Here is a 21,367-nt window from a genome sequence, read left to right as displayed (position 1 = left end):
CTTGAGTTCTTTGGGCTCGCTTATGCTGTGAGTGCACAAAGACTTCCCATTGCATTGCTTTACCTGTCTGGCACAAATACACTGACTGACTAGGGTAGAAATGTGGGCCGAGGTCCTTGGCGGGGTGAAACTGCCCTGTTTGGGTGCTCCGATTTCTTCTTGTGTAATACCATCTTTGTGCACCGACAGCATAGGCAAGCCCAAGGAACTCAAAGACTTTCCATTGCGGTGTTGAGCTATCTAACACCTACACACAATGAATTGTGTGGGGAAACATGGATTTCCCATTGCTATGTGACTCGCGGCACCTTGGGTCACACAAGATGGAGGCTGGGACCGAGCCTGACACTGGGCCCGATCATGTGCTTCCCACACAGAGTATTGCTGCATTGTGGAGATGTGTAGAAGTGCTGGGCTGGCACCTGAGTCCCCTTTATGCCCACGTTTGCGGCTCCTGACAATTTTGCGATGGAGGTGGCACGGGATTGGAATGATGATCGAACGTCCATTTATCATCACTTCTCAACAGCATTGTGGGCTATCGCCCCCCCCTTTCAAAGAGGGTCGCTGCCTGGCCCTGCCAACCCTCTGCAGTGTGTGCCTCCGGATCCTCCTCATCGCAGATGCACTTGGAAATAGACATGAGGGTGGTGTAGCTATGAAGCCTAGTGACGTCGCGTACATTGTCTTGGCTGCAAGCGCCGAATGCTCGGCGGCTTGTACTCTCGCTCATGTCACTAGTGCACGTGATGCGTCGTCACGAGCGTGCTCACGTGAGAAGGAGAGAGACGTGAGTGCACGGGTTAGACAGGGCTCTAGTGCTTGCGCACTCATTGGTTAAAGCAGTGGCCAATTAAAATGTATCCCTGACATTGTTGTCAGGCAGAGTACATTTCTATTAGCCAATAGAAAAATAAAGTTATCCTGTTCTTCTGGTAGCAGTGTTTCTTGTAATCGCTGTCCTGCCATCCTGTGTAAAAAAAAATAAAATATATATATATATATATATATATAATACATACCATATATACTCGAGTATAAGCCTAGCTTTTCAGCACATTTTTTTATGCTGCAAAAGCCCCCCTCGGCTTATACTCGAGTTAGGTAAAAAAACAAAAACAAAAACAAAAACCCTGCAATACTCACCTCCCAGCGCCGTGTAAGTAAGCACTGTGATTGGATCGGGCTCCAGCCAATCACAGCCGGCGCTTGATCATTCACAGCCATTCAGTGGATGACATCACTGAATGGCTGTGATTGGTTTATCAAACGCCGGCTGTGATTGGCTGGAGATCGATCCAATCACAGTGCTTACTTACACAGCGCTGGCGGCGGGGGAATTCAAAGCTGAGCAGGGAGATGACAGCGGGGAAAATTCTAAGCTTGCTGCACCGCCGAGGAGACCTTTGCGCCGGGGACACAGATGCTGGCTGGGAGGTGAGTATTGCATTTTTTCTTTACCTAGTATATACTCAAGCATAGCTAGGCTTATACTAGAGTCAATAAGTTTTACCAGTTTTTTGTGGTAAAACTTATTGACTCGGCTTATCTTGGGTCGGCTAATACTCGAGTATATATGGTGTGTGTATATATATACTGTATATATATATATATATATATATATATATATATATATATATACACATGCATATACAGTGGGGAAAAAAGTATTTAGTCAGATACCAATTGTACAAGTTCTCTCACTTAAAAAGATGAGAGAGGCCTGTAATTGACACCATAGGTAGACCTCAACTATGAGAGGCAACATGAAAAAACATATACAGAAAATCACATTGTCTGATTTTTAACGAATTTATTTGCAAATTATAGTGGAAAATAAGTATTTGGTCACCTACAAACAAGCTGGATATCTGGGTCTCACAGACCTGTAACTTCTCCTTTAAGAGGCTCCTCTGTCCTCCACTCATTACCTGTAGTAATGGTACCTGTTTGAACTTGTTATCAGTATAAAAGACACCTGTCCGCAACCTCAAGCAGTCACACTCCAAACTCCACTATGGTGAAGACCAAAGAGCTGTCGAAGGACACCAGAAACAAAATTGTAGCCCTGCACCAGACTGGGAAGACTGAATCTGCAATAGGCAAGCAGCTTGGTGTGAAGAAATCAACTGTGAGAGCAATAATTAGAGAATGGAAGAGATACAAGACCACTGATAATCTCCCTCGATCTGGGGCTCCATGCAAGATCTCATCCTGTGGGGTCAAAATGATCACAAGAACGGGGAGCAAAAATCCCAGAACCACACGGGGGAACCTAGTGAATGACCTGCAGAGAGCTGGGACCAACGTAACAAAGGCTACCATCAGTAACACACTGCTCCGCCAGGGACTCAGATCCCGCAGTGCCAGACGTGTCCCCCTGCTTAAGCCAGTACATGTCAGGTGCCGACTAAAGTTTGCTAGAAAGCATTTGGGTGATCCAGAAGAGTATTGGGAGAATGTCATATGGTCAGATGAAACCAAAGTAGCACTGTTTGGCAGAAACAAAACTCGTCGTGTTTTGGAGGAGAAAGAATGCTGAGTTGCATCCAAAGAGCACCTTACCTACTGTGAAGCATGGGGGTGGCAACATCATGATTTGGGGCTGTTTCTCTGCAAAGGGACCAGGACGACTGATCCGTATACATGAAAGAATGAATGGGGCTATGTATCATGAGCTTTTGAGTGCAAACCTCCTTCCATCAGCAAGGGCACTGAAGATGAAACGTGGGTGGGTCTTTTAGCAATGATCCCAAGCACACCGCCAGGGCAATGAAGGAATGGTTTCATAAGAAGCATTTCAAGGTCCTGGAGTGGCCTAGCCAGTCTCAAGATCTCAACCCTATAGAAAACCTTTGGAGGGAGTTGAAAGTCTGTGTTGCTCAGCGACAGCCCCAAAACATCACTGCTCTTGAGGAGATCTGCATGGAGGAATGGGCCAACATAACAGCAACAGTGTGTGCCAAACTTATGAGGACTTGCAGAAAACGTTTGACCTCTGTCATTACCAAAAAGGATATATATCAAAGTATTGAGATGAACTTTTGTTATTGACCAAATACTTATTTTCCACCATAATTTGCAAATAAATTCGTTAAAAATCAGACAATGTGATTTTCTGGATGTGTTTTCTCATGTTGTCTCTCATAGTTGAGGTCTACCTATGATGTCAGTTACAGGCCTCTCTCATCTTTTTAAGTGGGAGAACTTGTACAATTGGTATCTGACTAAATACTTTTTTTCCCCACTGTATATATGTATGCATGCATGTATATATGCATGCCTGTATGTATATATATTCATGCATGCATGTGTATATGTATGTATTTATGCATGTATGTATGTATATATGCAAATGTATGTGTATGCATTTATATGTATCTATATATGTATCTGTATGTATGCATGTATATGTATGTATGCATGTGAAAGGGCTGCCTCTATTTAGCTAAGCATTGTGATCAATCAGAGGCAGCTCTCAGCTATTGAATGACAGCGGAGAGCTACCTCTGATTGGTCCCTGTGCAGGTATTAACAAACAAGCTCACATAAGCAAACTAATGAGTGATAGAATGATTTCTAGGAAACCTACAGCTAAGGCCTCTTTCACACGAGCGTATCGATTTTCGGTCAGCCGTGTCACGACCACAGTGCAACCGAAAATAGCATGAATGGGCATACTAATCTGCTGTTTGAGCGCCTATTCAGACGGCCTTAGTGCGCCGTATATACGCCGAGCCCGGATTGCCATTGGGCAGGGGGAGACAGTTAAGTTCTGCATAACTACCCCCAATTTCTGCCCCTTCGACGGCTCTCAGCAAGGGAAGGGGGCAGGGTGGGAGCTAGTGTGCTAAGCTCCCGCCCCATTCTGCCCCTCATTGCAAACAGCCGGAAAGGGGCAGAGAGGAGAAGGGAAAGGGGTGAGAGTTTAGCAGACATGCTGCTAAACTCCCTCCCACCTCTCTTCTCCAGCAACTAGCATAGGCTCCCATAGGTGTCTATGGAAGCCAACGCTGTATTCCAGCCAGGAAGATGGTTCCTGAATAGAGATGAGCGAGCGTACTCGGATAAGCACTACTCGCTCGAGTAATTGGCTCTATCCGAGTATCGCTGTGCTCGGGTCTAAAGATTCGGGTGTCGGCACGGAGCGGGCAGCTGCAGGGGAGAGCGGGGAGGAATGGAGGGGAGATCTTTCTCTCCCTCTCTCCCGCCCGCTCTCCCCTGCTCCCCGCTGCGACTCACCTGTCAGCCGCAGCGGCACCCGAATCTTTAGACCCGAGCACAGCGATACTCGGATAAAGCCAATTACTCGAGCGAGTAGTGCTTATCCGAGTACGCTCGCTCATCTCTATTCCTGAACTATCTTTATTGACCAGCGTAACAGCGTATACGCTATCTTAGCTGGCTGGGTGCTTTAACACTGCGGGAATATGCCCATTTGAACTGATGCATTGTAAACCAATGCATCAGATGGGCAGCGTATATCGGTTGGTCGGCCTATATAAGCTCGTGTGAATGACGCCTAATAGCGAAATGGCAGTTTGAATAGTTTTCCAAAGATGTTGAGTGGATGGCTGCAGAAGGAAAACAGTAATATTTTCATATACAGATGTAGCATGAATCCAGTTACAGTATTTCATCTATCACAGTTTCACATAAAGGCATTTCAAATTATTGTTTGTCTTTCAGTTGCTGGCAGTGCTAACACTGAACGATTATCATTCACTCTTGCATGACCCAGTGGGCCCTAATTGCCCTTTTACACTGAATGATTAGCACTCAGGTTCTTGCTGGATCACGGAAATCTGAAGAATAATTATCCTAATAATTATAATATTTAACATAATGATAATTACAGTCTTTCGGTGAAAATGCCTATACAATCTGAATGACAAACGATAATTTTTTCGTAGTCTATATCCTTCAAGCATAAAAATCAATTGATGTTTGGCCTGTAATATTCATCTATGAACGACAGCCTGTTTACTGTGATGAAGGCGGGTGGTTGGGGTAATCTCCGGCTCACTCCACCTCCATTCACTAAGCGATGATCGCTCTGTATAAAAGCACAGCTGTGATTATCGCTGGGATAGCTGTTGGGCTCTTCTATGCCTGATAGCAGTCCTGTGTAAAGGAGCCCTAAGTCTCAATAGGAGATCCATCAGCATGCCGGACTTATGCAACCCTTATTTCTTATCCCCTTCATTTTTTATCAGGTAATTTTTGAGCACAACAAAGGCAAACTTTGTTATGGTTATAAATTAGCTTGTAAAGGCCCATTTAGACACAACAATTATCGCTCAAAATTCGCGCAAGAGCCGTCTTTTGAGCGATAATCGTTGTATGTAACTGCACTGACCTTGTGCAATTTTCATTAAGCCGTCGCTCATTCTTGTCTTTCAGCGTGCTGAAAGACAACGATGAGTCTTATCAGGGATTCACAGTGGGATACAGCTGATACTATTGTTTGAGCTGTATCCCACTCCCTGATGACAGCTGGATATGAAGAACACAGCTCATTTTCTGCATTCTTCCCTCCAAGCGCTCAGCACGGTCGGAGTGGGGCACAGCTAGATGCAGAAGACAAGCTGCTGGGGTATCCCCCTTGTCTTCTGCATCCTCTGCTGGCAGCACAAGGTGATCGCTCATCTTGAGCAATCATCTTGGGCTGCAAATGACACAACAATTATTGCTCAAAAGTCGCTTGAGAGACATCTTTTGAACGATAATCGTTGTGTCTAAATAGGCATAAGAATGTTCTGGAGGAGAGAGATAAGCGCTGAAAAACAAGCGTCAGTCCAGCCTCACTGAAGGACCTCTTATTGAAACTCGGTCTGCAGTTTATTGTATACAGGGTTACGTAGAAGCTGCAGAAGACAAATGGTTCAACATTTTTAAAGAGACTTTCCAGCTGTATAGCCTATTCTCAGGACAAATTATCAATAGTGGATAAAGAGGGATTTGCCACTCAAGACTGGTTGCTTAGACCAACATGCTTATGCATTTTACGGATTTCTGCAGGAAGCAGACAACTCTAATCTTACCACAGTGGACAGGCTTGGTATTGCAGGCAAAGTTCCTACTCACTTCAGTGGAATCTTTGTCTGTAATATGAGCCCAGACTATGGCAGTGAGAATGGAGCTGTGTGCTTCCTGCAGAGATCAGCTCAATATATGAGGGGGACCCTCCTCGATCAATTGCTGATGACTTGTCCTGAGGAAAGAGCATAAATAGTTTACAACTGGACCACCCATTTAATTAAACCCTACTCCAAAACTGACTGTCAGCCTAAAATTGATGCATTTAAGTGAGAAAATAATTGCCCACCAAAGCAAAGTGTTACATTTTTCTGGTAACCAAAACATAAAGTATGTTTGTAGTTTCCTTATAATTCTGAATAAAACGGTGTAAGACCATAATAGCCAGCTCTCACCGAATAAATGACAGGCAAGAGTTGCCTGTGATTGGCTGAGCGCCTCAGTCAATCACAATCAGCTCGGTCAGCAGGGGGGGGATTTTAAATCAGCACTACAAAGCCGGACACAGCACAGAGAAGACACGGCTGAGCCCCGGCAGCTGAAGGGAGGGGAGTATGTATTTTTTTTTGTTGGTTTCTACACTACTTTTACTGGTTTTTCAGGGAAGGGCTTATGTTTTAAAGCCTTTCCCTAAAAAACAATGATGGAGTGCCAGCAGCAGGATCCTCTACTGCAGCTGTCATGTATGACAGCTGCGGTAGGGAATAAAAGAATTCCTCTGCTGCATCTGTCACAGATGTGGCAGGTGCAGGAGCCTGGAATTCTTTTTACTAGTGGGGATGAAGGAAGCATCTACCGCGTGTGGCAAATGTGTTCTGCATCCCCAAGGGGGACACAGCAGTGGCGGAGAGGTAAGTTTTTTTGCTTTTTTTTTCACTAAGATTATTGTTTTTCAGGGAAGGGCTTATATGTTAAGTCCTTCCATGAAAAGCAATTCAGGTGTGCCAGCAGACCACTGTCTTCAAAGGAGCCACCTGCAGCAGCCACAGCTCCATTATAGGGAGGAGAGGGCGAGCACCACGTGGGGCTTGCTCAAGTAACAAGTACTTTCGAGTATGCTAATGCTTGAATGAGCATCAAGCTCGGACGAGCATGCTCCCTCATCTCTAGTCCTGATGCCAAGGATCAGCAAGGTTCCCCCCACTTCTCTTCACAGCCAAAACACATTCATAAGTTTTAGCTACATTGCTGGGTACTTTAAGTGGCCCATTGATAAAGCTTTAGCAGTCAGGGGCATTTAAAAGTCACTGAAAGCTTGAATTCAGGATGGCAGGGTCATGGTCAGCTGTCTGGCGGCTTTGCTTCATGATTTATGGATCTAGGGATGGGGGGCTACCTGGTACTACTGATGGCTCCATCTCCTTTATTTTATTTGGCTGCTCACTTGCCGGTTCACTCTCAAGTATCCTGACTACTGAAGTGACAGTCACTGCCCATGTACCACGCCCAACTACCTCCTGGTATCCATTGATTATTATCTGCAGTGCTGTTAAAAAAATCACCACCCTACGTCTTGTAAAAACTCAGACACGGTTTATTGAAGGCAGAACTCACACTGGATTCAAACTTTCTGCATGCTGAATGAGGAAACCTACCTCACCACCTCAATGCCTCCATCTTGGGCCTTGCAAAGTCATTACAAATCCCATACTCAGGCCACATATTGCACTGGACACTTTCACTTCACTTCTGCCGTCTCGTCACTGAAAAGGCAGGAACTGCCCTTATATATCCCCCAGGTTACTGGGGCAATGAAGGCTCGTGCACATAGCGCTATTTGCAGGCAGCTTCTTGCAGCACACAGAGGCACAATGACTTTAAGAGTGAATGGGGGATCAGCTGATGGGTGCGGATCCTGAGTGGCGGACTCCTGCCGAACAACTATTGATGACCTATCTAAAAAAATAACTCATCAATAAAACTTTTTTAAAACTTAAAAAATATATTTTCTAGTCCTCTATATGCCTCCTAGAACTATATTGAGAGAGACCCGAATATGACTGGTGGGGGGATAACTAATAGTCTAAAGTCCGGAAGACGGTATAATGAATTAGGATCCTGGATGGGATTTCCGGGTATATATGACCCTGTTAAACAAAGTAATACACCTAAATGAAAGGTTGTTCAAAGAATCAGTTTCTGCTGGCTCATCCAAGGAACCAAAAAAGGTAATTTCATCTTGCACCTCTTGTAGATTCCAGGCCTTTGTGACTTTTCATAATTCCTGTGTCAAATACATGAAGAGTGCTGCTTAGGAATTCTTTACATTTACAAAATTCAAATGATAAAATACACTAATCTCCCCTTCTCTACTTTGCAGAAACTAGGAATGCCGTTCCTTCACATTCTTCAAGATCCATTTGTACAATTTCTATTTGCAGTAGTTTTTCACAATCAACTACTACTGCCCTCAGTACACTGGTATAATGATAAAGCTAGGTACACATATTACGCTACATGCTTTGACGTATCTTTTGGCAAGAAACTTTATTGACTGTTATGATAAAGACTCAAAGCACTTGCCAACCGATGTCAAAGTTGGAAAAAATATCATAATCTTGTAGCATGGAACATGAACTCTGATAATGATAACTGTTGAACCTGGGGTCATTGATGAATATAAAAAACCCATGATCCGGTGGCACACGCAGAACACACTCTATCTGGCACTTACATGAGATGGATCCTTCCTGGGCTGAAACCTTGCTTCTGACTGTGATCATTTCAGCGTTCATCTATACCACATGGAATTCCATATACAGAAAACGTAATCTGCCTCCAGGACCAACACCGCTGCCCATTGTTGGAAATGTCCTGCACATTAAGAGAGGGGAGATGGTCAAATCATTGATGGAGGTTAGTTTTGCTGGGTAAGATCTAAAAAATAGGTTAACTGCTTACATTCAACTTCTTAGGTCATATTTACACGAGAAAGTGCAATATCGATCCAAGAAACGTGGACGTTGTTGGACTTCTAAAACCCCACATACTCCGTGCGATTGCACTAAGGTTGCACATACGAGCATCTGAAACCGCCCTTTGCACTCACATGCACAATGCATGGTATGCAAGTGCGATGCAATTTGTTTTTGTTCTGACCCATAGAAAATAATGGGCAATATCACCCAGAAATAAGACAAGCTGCAATCTTTTTATCTCGCTGCAACACTGCAAGAGAAAAATTACACACATAAATAGTACCATTTAAAATAATATTGCGCATATTGCAGCGCACATAACTCACACGATTAAATTGCATATGTAAATATAGCCTTAGGGCTTATTCACACATCAGTAGTTCGTAAATCAAAACCAGGAGCTGGTCCAAAATATTGTAGAAATCTGTCCATTATACTTTCTCTTTGTATGTTACATTTCTGGTTTTGGCTTACAAAAAACTGATGAAAAAGAATGATGAGTGAGTAAGCCCATAGCGATTCTTCGCACAACCGTATTTGACCTTTTTGCGGCCGTGAAAATCACAGTCACAAAAAGCCATGAAACCATTGATTTCAATAGTTACATTTTCATCTAGTGTGATTCTCAGGTGATGTTACTGCATGCGAGGAAAGATAAGGCAAGACCTATCTTTCTGCTTTTTTTTTTTACTGATGAAGAAAAATACTGACGTGTGAACAAGCCCTTAAACTGACAAACCGCAGTTAATCTAGAGAAAGGTAAAACCTATGCTTGATCGGCGTAGACCAAATTGCTATACTAGTATAATATATACTATGTTCTTTCACCAACCGCTCTTCATAACTGAGATATCCCATGCTTGTTATCAGTATGGTTGAGGTACTTGAGGTTATTGTGACTGAAATTGTTATCATTTTATGGCACACAATAAAATCTGATGAAGACTCCGTATCAGTATCTGACCTATAGACATGTATCACAATTTTGATTTTTCAGTATGGTTTTCCCATGTATGCATAAGAAAAATATATATTTTGTTTTTTGGATCATTTGTACAGAAAAAAATAAAAATTCAGGTTGACAACTGACAGCTTTCAGCATAATGCAATCTTGTAATGCGAAAAGGAAACCAAGAAGACCAGCACTGCTACCACAGAACGTTTGGAAATGATGAGTTTCAAATAATCATTTTTTTTTATTGACAGAACAAGGCGACAGTGCTCATTAGGCATCTATGACAGATGAGTGAAGTTTTGCAGTTTACTCATTTTTCTTCCTTACAGCAGATATATCCACTTTGTAGTGTAAGGTTCTCTACCACAAGGGCATTGAACCCACCAAGTATATCCTTTTGAGTGGTAATATTCCAGTGAAACAACATACCTTCCTAGATGTTTCGACTGGTTTCATTTTAGGTCATAACTTTTTCAGCTTTAGCCCCAGCAATTCAAGTCACCCTCTAACTTTCAGGTGTTTCACAACTCTTCATAAAGTTCTTGCTCCCAGTAAGCTGCTCCACTTACAACCTAAGGGGTTGAAGATCTATTAAATAACTTGTAAACTATTATATTTGGGGGGTGGGGGGGGGGGGGGGGTAGAAGGGCATTAAAAAAAGCATCAATTCGCCATTGTTTTTAGGGATCTATTTTTATAGCATTCACTATGTGGTATAACTGTTATCTTAACTTTGTTCTGTCGGTTGTTACAATTACAAAAACAAATTTATCTAATTTTTTATTAGATTTCACAGCTTGGCACCAAAAACCCTTTTTTAAATTTTACTTAATGATTTTTTTGTGTATTGCTGTATTTCAGAACAGACAACCTGTTTTGGTTTCTATCAAGAGACCTGTATGACTGCATAATTTGTAGTGCGATTTGTAGTTTTCATTGGTATTATGTTGAGATACATATGACTTTTTAACCTTTTTTTTCTGTTTTGAGGGAAGTAAAATATACAGAAAATAGCTACAATACGTTGGCATCACTTTTGTAGTTATTTTTAATGTCATTTACTTTGGTAAATGAATAGTGTTATATTTTTAAGTACAGATTTTACAGTTGTGACTACACAAATTCTGTGTGTTTATCTTTAGTTCACTTTATTTTCCCAATATTTTAAGCTCTTTGCAAGGGCCAATTTTTTTTCTGTGAAACCACTTAGATGCTTTGGTCAGAATGGATTGGGCATGTGAGGGATTAAATGGTACAGATTAGTAATTAGATAAGCAAGTGTTCATCTTTTCATTCCTTTTCTGAAAAAAAGTTCACATCACTCCTCCCCTTGGGATGATTTAAAGTCAGACATGTACAGGAGAAGTATCTATGCTTCTCTTTGCACCTTTCCTACTCCTCTCCAACTAGTGCCAATTCTCCTTCAGAAATGCTGCAGATATATGCAGCTCTCAATTTATCCTGCTTCAACTCTGGTTAGATTGTGGCTAGAGCCGTGGTATTGATCTTGTCCTAAAGCTAAGAATCTAGCTAGAACATAACCAGAGTAACAGCCTTTAGAAGTAGCTCCATCAGCAAAACTGAAGGATGCAGGGTGAGCTGGAACAATCAAAACTGTGATGTTCTAGTTAAAAAAAACTCAGCTCACAGCTTGTCCTAATCATTGGTCCATTAAGCACAATAGTTCTTGAGAACTACTCGCCTATGATATTGGATAGGAGATGAAAAAAAACTATCCTTTTTATGTACACATATAGATATTGGCAAAAGGCTAAGCACAAATGCTAATTCAATATTCACTTTATTGGCACTATAGTAATCCACACTTGTTTATTTCCTCTATTGCATGCACTAGCCTACTAGCTAATTGACCTATGGCATTATGTCTCCATAGCAATAGTCTTCCCACTGGTGGACAAGAGGCTTTACATATTTATTTGGAACCATCCCAATTTCCATAGTTTTGGGAGTAATTCATCCTTATCATAAGCATTGTAATACTCAATGAATAAGGCCGGCTTCACACGAGCGTGACGGGCTCCGCCGCGTAATATTACGCAGTGAGGCCCGTCACAGCGCCCCCCAGAGACCCCATACTTACCAGCGGAAGATAGCGTGAAGACGCTTCCCCGCCCACCGCCGTCGCGTCATGTGACACGCCCACCGCATCACGTGACGCGGCCGGCCGCGTCATATGACGCGGCGGCGGTAGGTGGGGAAGCGTTTTTGCACGCTATCTTCCGCTGTTTACAGCGGGAGATAGCGTGAACGGACGGCTTCCATTGACTGCAATGGAAGCCATCAGCGCGTAAACCCGCGGCAAATAGAGCATGCTGCGGGTGAGGACGGGAGATTTCACGGTGCGTAATTCCGCGGTGGAATTACGCATCGTGAGCATTGTGCTATTAGGTTCAATAGAACCTAATAGCAGGGGGCAATGCAGCGGATTTTTGCTGCGAATTTACGTGGCGTAAATCCGTTCGTGGGAAGGAGGCCTAAGGGTGGGTTCTCACGAGAGTGTTTTTCTGCGTGCATATACACGCACAAAAACAAGCTTGTGTTCACAACAATGCATTCCCTATGGTGTGTTCACATGTCCGTACTTTGCAGGTGCGTGCCTAAAAAGATAGGACATGCGTGCACCATTGGGAATGCACGCATTGTTTTAGATAAAGCCGTGGCTGCTGCCAGCACCCCTGCATTGTTTTCAGGGAAGGGCTTTACATATAAGCCATGGGCTGAAAAAGAAACATTTTAGTGTTAAAAAAAACAACTTACCCTCCGCCGCTGCCGTGACCCCCACGGGCATAAAGAACACATCTGCCGCATGCGGCAGATGTTTCCTTCACCTCCGCTAGTTAAAAGAATTCCCTGCTGCTACATCTGCCATATCTGTGGCAGATGCAGCAGAGGAATTCTTCAATTCTCTACCGCAGCTGTCACACATGTCAGCTGCGGTAGAGAATCCTGCTGAGCGCATCCCCGTCAATGGCTTTTCAGAGATGGGCTTCATAAGCTCTTCCCTGAAAAGCCATTTAAAATAGTGTAAAAAATAAAAAAAAGTAAATACTCCCCTTCCTTCGGCTGCCGGGCTCAGCCGCGTCTTCTCCTGGCTGTCCCCGACTCTGTAGATCTCAGCTATCAGCAGGCAGGGATTTAAAATCTCCGCCTGCTGGTAGCTTTGATTGGGATTGGCTGAGCACTTCAGCCAATCCCAATCAGAGCTACCAGCAGGCGGGGATTTTAAATCCCTGGCTGCTGATAGCTCAGTACTATAGAGCCGGGGACAGCGGCAGAAGTCGCGGCTGAGCCTCGGCAGGTGAGTTTATACATTTTTTTTTAACACTATTTTAAATGTCTTTTCAGGGAAGGGCTTATGAAGTGCTTCCCTGAAAAGCCATTTGCGGCTGCCGGGGCAGCAGCTGCAGCTCCATTGACGACAAGCATGCAGCTGTGTTCACGCATGTTTTTGCTCGTACCTAGGTGCCCATGTATGTGCGCACCTAAGTACGCACAAAAACACGCTCATGTGAACCCACCCTAAGTTCTTTGTTTGTATGTTTTGTGTTGGTGATTTTTTTTTGGGCAATTTATTAATCTGCAGATTTATTTGATGTTATCCATTCAACAGGCAGAAGGGAGGACACACGAGTCATACCCCCTTTCGTTTGTATACTAATTGACAAACTTTGCCATACAGAAGCTTTTAATCAACCGTGTTATATATTATACTGGCTTACCTGTCACATGCTGCTGCGATCTCCAAAGAAAGGAAATTCAAGGAAACTCGTATTGATAACATTGAAAGAAGAATTAGGCTAAAGTTCATGACAAGGCTAATAGGAGATGAGAAAGTTAACGTTCATAAAATGGCTGACAGGACCATGAATGGAGGGCAGAACCTGGATCTTTACAGGACCTAAAGAATGCTTGTGCCAAATTTTATGTTTGTACGACACCAGAAAGTTAGAGAATTAGATTTGGTACATTACACAGGGTTGCCAATACTTTTGCACTTAGTATTGGATAATCGAGTTGTGATCCCTTTACTTTTCCTATTTAGGACCTAAGGAATGGTCATGCCAAATTTCATGTTTGTATATATAACACTGGGGAGTTACATTACATAGGGGTGTCAATACTTTTCACTTAGCATTGAAGAATCGAATTGTGACCCCTGTTCTTTTCCTATTTAGGACCTAAAGAATGGTTGTGCCAAATTTCATGTTTGTACGACACGGGGAAGTTAGAGAATTAGTAGCGAATGAGTGAGTGAGACAGTCAGTGAGTTAGTCAGTGAGGGCTTTCACTATATATATATATATATATATATATATATATATATATTCTGTTCATAGTTTTCTTTTTTCATTTCTGTCATTTTTGTTATATTCATAATACTTTATAAAGGGATCCATGTATTTGCATACATGAACACGCAGCAGTGTGCCAAAATTAATAAGTCTTCCTCTATACTTCCCAAAAGAACGACAGAGGATGTAAATATAAAAGGTTCAGAGGTATAGCAGTAAAGCATGGCATCAGCAATAGAACCGTGTCAAGCAATCATTTTTGTAATTTGCGGTGTAATATATATTAGCTAGCAAATGAGCAGTCATTATTGGAAGTTGATGAGTTCGAGGCATAAAAATGGGCAAATGTAAGGATCGAAGCAACTTTGACAAGTGGCACATTGAGATAGCTAGACAACTGGGGCAGAGCATCTCCAAAATGTCAGGTGTTTTGGGATGTTTTTGGAATACAGTGGTTAGTAGCTATCAAATGTGCTCCAATGAAGGACAACAGGAAAACCAGAGAGAAGGTCATGGGGCCCAACGTTCACTGATAGTGGAGCCCCTCTTATTACTTTACAGCACTTGGAGGATCTGCTGTTAATGTCTTAGTGCCATATACCGCAGGACATCATCAATCTTGAGAAGTGCATCCTTCAAAGGGTAACAACTGTTTATGCAGTACAGGAGGGACCTACACAACCTAAAGCAGATGGCAATAATATTATGCTTAGTTTGTGTACAATTATGAGGGAAACCCTTATATTGCAATGCTCCCCATATCTAATGTATAATATACTGTATATTAAATGTTTTAACCCAAATACAATTGAGTGCTATACATTACATGATCCTAGGTTTTAGGGTGGCTTCACAAGAGCGTGTTTTTGCAACAATGCCTTCCCTACGGTGTGTTCACATGTCTGTGCTTTATAGGCGTGTGCCTACAAAGATAGGACATGCGTGCACCATAGGAAATGCACCGATTGTTTTCAATTGAGCCGCGGCTGCTGCCGGCACCCCTGCATTCTTTTTCAGGGAAGGGCTTTACATATAAGCACTTCCCTGAAAAAGAAAAATTTTAGTGCGGCAAATGTGTAAGGTAAGTATATTTTTTATTTATTTTTTTACACTAAAATTTTTCTTTTTGAAAAAAGAAATGATTTATAACCGCTTTTAACTTCTTGCTGCGTTTTTTTTTTTTACTGCAAATGTCAATGGGACTTTCTAATGTTAAAATTGCATCACACAAAAATCGCCGAAGCGCTAATTTGCAATTTTTGCGCAATGCGATTTTAACATTAGAAAGCCCATTGACATTTGTAGTAAAAAAAAAAATGCAGCGATATTGCAGCATTAAAAAAACTAGTGGGTAAAAGCCCTTATAGGGTATATACCACTTAGAAGAAGCAGCAATCCTGCTCCTTCTATTGATCCAGATCACTGCCAGTGACTAATGTCACGATCGGGGGATGTTTTCACCTGTTACTGGAGGTTCAGTGGATGTCCTACTGATAGCAAAAGACTGCAAAATTTATAAAAAACCGACATGGTGAATTTCTCATAGAAGTCTTATATAATGTGTTACAGACAGTGACTGTGGACTCATTGTGCCAATCAACCAGTTTTGGCTTTGGGCTAATCCTAAGGGCGGTATCCCGATAGTTCCTTGGTATACAACCTTTAACCGCTGTACAGGGATCTGGACTTCACCGAGGAAAACCGAGCAGACCGCTACCTCATGGAGTAGTCCCTGTGGTTGGCAGCTGATCCTATGGCAGTAAGAGGCACCGGTGCAAAGCACCGTGAAACAGGTTCCAATGCAAAGTCGGGGCAGGCAGAAAAGAAATGTATCCAGGTAAAATTCCAGGGATCAGGCAAACACAGAAGTCAAAGACAGGAGACCTATGCTGGGTGACTGAGGCAAACTCGCACCAACACTGAGGCAAAGGAGGAGGATCCCCAGCTCAACTAAATAGGAGGGCAATAGCCTATTACTCTGTAGCTGGGCTGAGAGCACTGGGGAAGATTAACTCCTACATTGCTGATGAAAAGTAGAAGCTTAGAGTTTATTCAAACAGAAACAGCATAGCGACGCATCTGCCCAGAAAAGTGCGGCAGACACGTGTAGCCGGCCTAACATAACTATAGGGGACTATGTATGTTCAGAAAAAATATAGATACAAAGGATATTAGTGTATCTTGACGCCGCCAGGAAGTCCTGGTGGAGTCAAAATTGGCAGGGGGTTGACGCCCCCTCTACCTGATTGGCTGGACAGCTGCCAAGTCAGTAGGTCCTGGAAGGCAATGAAAGGTGTGAAAAAGCCATAGTGCCAGCCCCTGCTAGCGCGACTAAGCAGTGAGGAGTCTTATCCTGCAGGCCACTAGTGCGCCCCCCCTCCCCTCCCCATCCCGCACTTAAAGGGGTTGTCCCGCGAAAGCAAGTGGGGTTATACACTTCTGTATGGCCATATTAATGCACTTTGTAATATACATCGTGCATTAATTATGAGCCATACAGAAGTTATTCACTTACCTGTTCCGTTGCTAGCGTCCTCGTCTCCATGGAGCCGTCTAATTTCAGCGTCTAATCGCCCGATTAGACGCGCTTGCGCAGTCCGGTCTTCTCCGTGTTGAATGGGGCCGCTCGTGCCGGAGAGCTGCTCCTCGTAGCTCCGCCCCGTCACGTGTGCCGATTCCAGCCAATCAGGAGGCTGGAATCGGCAATGGAACGCACAGAGCCCACGGTGCACCATGGGAGAAGACCTGCGGTCCACCGTGGGTGAAGATCCCGGCGGCCATCTTACTAAGGTAAGTAAGAAGTCGCCGCAGCGTGGGGATTCGGGTAAGTACTATCCGTTTTTTTTTTAAACTCATGCATCGGGTTTGTCTCGCGCCGAACGGGGCGCCTATTGAATAAAGAAAAACCCCGTTTCGGCGCGGGACAACCCCTTTAACTTCATGAGGCCGCAGCAGGGAGGTCAACTCAGCGGCAGGAGGCACTGTCAGACCCAGTCAGATGGGAGTGCACCGCAGCACCAAAGCAGGATCGTTAGCGGCGGCACAGGCAGATTCTCCCTGTAGTCGGCTTCTCCTGCAGGCGAGTAGCGGAACGCACAATGTCACGGACTGATGGTGGGCGCAGCAGGGACGGCCCCATGGCCATGGAAAACCACTGTGACAGGCGGGAGCAGTGCTGCAGCACAGCGGGGATTGGAGTAGGGCAAGGGACTGCAGCTGGATGGTCAGCGGCAGCGCCGACACATGGCCAGTAGGTCTGCGCGGGGGAAGCCACCATGAGGGAGCACACAGGGGCCAGGATGTTGCCAGCAGGTAGGCGGACGCTGGAAGGGAAGACACAGCTGGCGTCGGTCAAGCAGTCCTCATCCGCCCTGTGGCCGGGAGTCATGGCAGAGAAGCAGCGGTGAGTCAGACGTGCACCCTGTACATTGCTTTTTGCCGGCCCTGCTAGCTTACGGTGAGGCTTACTTTTTATTTTGCAGATGGTACTGTAAGCCTACATGGAAAAGTAACCCTCACCCTAAGCCACCACTGCCGGCAAGAAGCAATGTACACGGTGCTGCTAGGACCTTTATCTCTTCACCCTATCGGGCGCTAAGGGTGTGACAGGGGTGTTCCTCCTGTCAAACCCGTAGCTTGCGGTGGTAAATAATACCGATACAAAGTTAATAGAAAGTAGAAGCAGAAAATTAAACAAATATATATTTTTTAAAACATTGCCGACTTCAACACAAACCGTTGCCTTAGCCGACCAAAAATCTGAGACTACACAATTATATGTCAAAATGACCAAAACAAAATGTGCAATTCATTCCTATATTATTTTTAGTGTAAATTATTCACATTATCTGTAATAATACAAAAAAATTATATAAAAAAGGTATCAAAACAGCTCTTTGCATGAAAAATGTCTGCAAAAGATTGCGGTAGCCAAGGAAAAAAAAATAGTGCATTTAAACCCCCACATGTGTAAACTTCCAAAAAACGTGTTTGATCATTTGGACTGAAACATTGGTTATTATTTTTCAACTTGTTTTTCTTCAGCTTAAAGAGCAATATGGCTCTGTATACACGGTATATTTTGGACACTATCCAATAGTTGTCCTGTGTGGCTACAACACTGTCAAAGAAGCCTTAATTGACCGAGCGGAGGAATTTTCTGGTCGTGGAAGACTTCCTACTATTGATCAATTTGTAAAAGGATATGGTAAGTTCCTCAGTGTTCTATAAATTTGCATGTTTTACATTCAGTAATGTAGCAAGTCTGGCTACCAGATGATGTGTGGAGAGGTTCATAGTTTATTACAATGTAATCACATAAGCCATGCTTTTTTAATATTTCAGGGATAGTTTTTGGTAATGGGAATAGATGGAAGGATCTGCGCAGATTTTCCCTTTCAACTCTAAGAAATTTTGGCATGGGAAAGAAGAGCATTGAAGAAAGGATCCAAGAAGAGGCTCATTTTCTCATAGAAGAGATCAAATCACAAAAAGGTACTTAAATATTAACCAATATGAACAAATAAAAGAGAGGACAAGGAAGCAGGAGTAGTAGCTGTATACCAGCTATGCAATTTAAATAGTGAAAGTATTCCGTTTTCATCACCTAGAGCACGTGTCAAACACAAGGCCCGCGATTCGCGTTATGTGGCCCGTGGCGTCCCGACACCGCTCACCATTGAAGCGATTACCAGCTGGGGTGCCGCAGCTCCCCGATGGTAATCGCGTTGTTACCGCTGATCTCGGCGCACACTGACGTCAGTGTGTAGCCAGGATCCTCCTCCCCTGAGTCCCCTGCTCATCAGTTCCGCAGGAGAGGTCTCGGGGAGGAAGCATGCCGGGCTACACACTGACGTCAGTGTGCATCCGGGCGCTCAGCACGAGCAGAGGGGAAGCGACGCTGACAGGAAGGAAGAGGTAAGTATATGGGTTAGGGGGGTGCTGCTTATTACTGGGGGGGGGGGCTGCTTATTACTGAGGGGAAGGGGCTGCTTATTACTGAGGCGAGGGGGCTGCTTATTATTGAGGGGGGCTGCTTATTCCTAAGGGGGGGCTGCTTATTACTAAGGGGGGGCTGCTTATTACTAAGGGGGGGGGCTGCTTATTACTGGGGGAGGGGGCTGCTTATTACTGAGGGAGGGGGCTGCATATTACTGAGGGGAGGCAGCTGCATATTACTGAGGGGTGGGAGCTACTTATTACTGGGGGGGCTGCTTATTACTGAGGGGGGCTGCTTATTATTACTGAGGTGGCGGCTTATTATTATTACTGAGGGGGGCTTATTACTGAGGGGGTGGGCTTATAATTATAACGTTGCTATGGGGGTTAATATTACTAATTGGGCCATTTTTACTGGGACCACTATCAGGGTCACTATTAGGGCTCGTTCACATGGGTGTAATTGTATTTCGGTTGCACAAATACGCTGCGTATTTGCGCAATCAAAAATTGCTTATGCCTGTATATTTGCGTATGTAAAAAGGAATGTGGGTGGGCCCACTGAAATGGTGCGCTAATATGCAGTGAATACACAGGTTTCCTGCGCATTCACCACGTTTTTGCGCGGCCCATTCACTTCAATGGCCTATTGGGGTGCGTAGTACGTAACAGAATAGGTCATGCTGTGTGAAAATATACATCATGAGAATGAACACTTTGACATTAATGGCTTCTATTCACTGCATATTATGTACGCAAATACGCTTGTGTGAATGAGCCCCTACTGTACTATCTTAGGCCTCCTGCACACGGGCGGAAATTCCACTGTGGGATTTCCCGCAGAATTTCCGCCCGTGGAAGCTGCCATAGGATTGCGTTAGAAAACGGAATCCTATGCAGACGGCTGCGATTTGTCCCCGCGAAACCTCGCATGGAAAACAAATTGTGGGCTGCTCTATTTCTGTGCGGGGCAGCCGTCACATCAGAGAGCCGGAGCCACGGGAGAAGGTGAGTGCCGCGCTGGTTCCTGCAGGTGCTCAGGTTGGGTCCCGCTGCGAGAATTCTCACAGAGGGATCCGACCCAGCCATCTGCAGGCGGCCATGCAATCGGCCCTTTGAAGGTAACCATAAGCCTGATGTGGCCCCCGGTGAAAATGAGTTTGACACCCCTGACCTAGAGCATATTATGCAATTTCTAAAATATGCCTAGGGGCAATCATTGCTTAAATTGTGCATTATTGATAACACTATGCATAAGATATAACATTTAGAGAGATACCTACATATGCATCGTCCGAGGAGCAGGCCTTCAGCCGAGGAGACAGTGTGGTAGATAAATAATCCTGTCACGGGGCTCTACGTCTCCTCACTGCGGATGGCTAGGAACCCGACCTCATTATTACAGGGGGAGACCAACAATTAGTAACCAGGGTTACCTTTAGTCCTGTTTGTCACTCGTGATGCTAATGTTCCATCCTCTGAGGTGGATCTCTCAGATGAAATAAAGTAGTTCACACACAGGGTATTTTCTGAACGAGAACCAGGAATGTTCAGTCCTGTCCGTTTACTTAAGCTCAGTCTTTGTACAAAACAAGTTGGAGTGTTGAAGTGGTGAAAATTCACAAGGCATTTGTATATCCACAGTCTAAGTTATCTGTCAGATCTCTCTCCCAGCAAAACTCTCTCCACTGTCGTACACTCACTTTTTCCTCTCTAAGCAGCGTTTTTTCCCATATCTCCGGATACATGCGGTACCTGCGCTGTACTCTCACATGTTTCCATCATGTCTGGGCTTTCACTCTCTTTAAGGTTAGCGGCTATATGGAGGGTTCTTGGAATGGCTGGGCCCAAGCATGAGCAACAGATCATCTCTCTGCTTCCTCTGTCTCTCCTCACCAACTTCCAACACTCTTCTCCTAAACTCCTTCTCCAACAACTCCCTCACTACATACTGACACCTCTTAATCAACTCAACACATCATGTGGACAAATACCAACCAAGACCTAGACAAATAGATAGATATATACATTTTCCAGACAACACCAAACATGAGCAGACAATAACCCTTTCATGTCTGCAAACTCCAATACACACAAATCTAATGCATTCTACATTTATGACAGAAACACAAGACATGTATTCTGAGGTGCTGGAGGGGACCCCAAACTCTGGACCACTACACATATAGTATATAAACAGATGA

At 44.0% G+C, this 21,367-nt stretch overlaps 1 protein-coding gene across 1 annotated transcript in view; it reads left to right on the top strand.

Annotated features, from left to right (window-relative positions):
- Positions 1–21,367, top strand: part of LOC136580530 (cytochrome P450 2G1-like) — a 92,839-nt gene that overhangs the window by 17,011 nt on the left and 54,461 nt on the right. The window contains exons 2-4 of the mRNA XM_066581151.1: positions 8,360–8,895; positions 18,270–18,432; positions 18,570–18,719. Of these exons, the coding sequence (XP_066437248.1) occupies positions 8,719–8,895; positions 18,270–18,432; positions 18,570–18,719 (490 nt within the window). The 5' untranslated portion in view covers positions 8,360–8,718. The remainder of the gene's footprint in view (positions 1–8,359; positions 8,896–18,269; positions 18,433–18,569; positions 18,720–21,367) is intronic.

Source organism: Eleutherodactylus coqui, chromosome 10 (assembly GCF_035609145.1).
Source record: "Eleutherodactylus coqui strain aEleCoq1 chromosome 10, aEleCoq1.hap1, whole genome shotgun sequence".
NCBI classification, from domain to species: Eukaryota; Metazoa; Chordata; class Amphibia; order Anura; family Eleutherodactylidae; genus Eleutherodactylus; species Eleutherodactylus coqui.
This window is presented reverse-complemented; position numbering and strand designations above follow the sequence as displayed.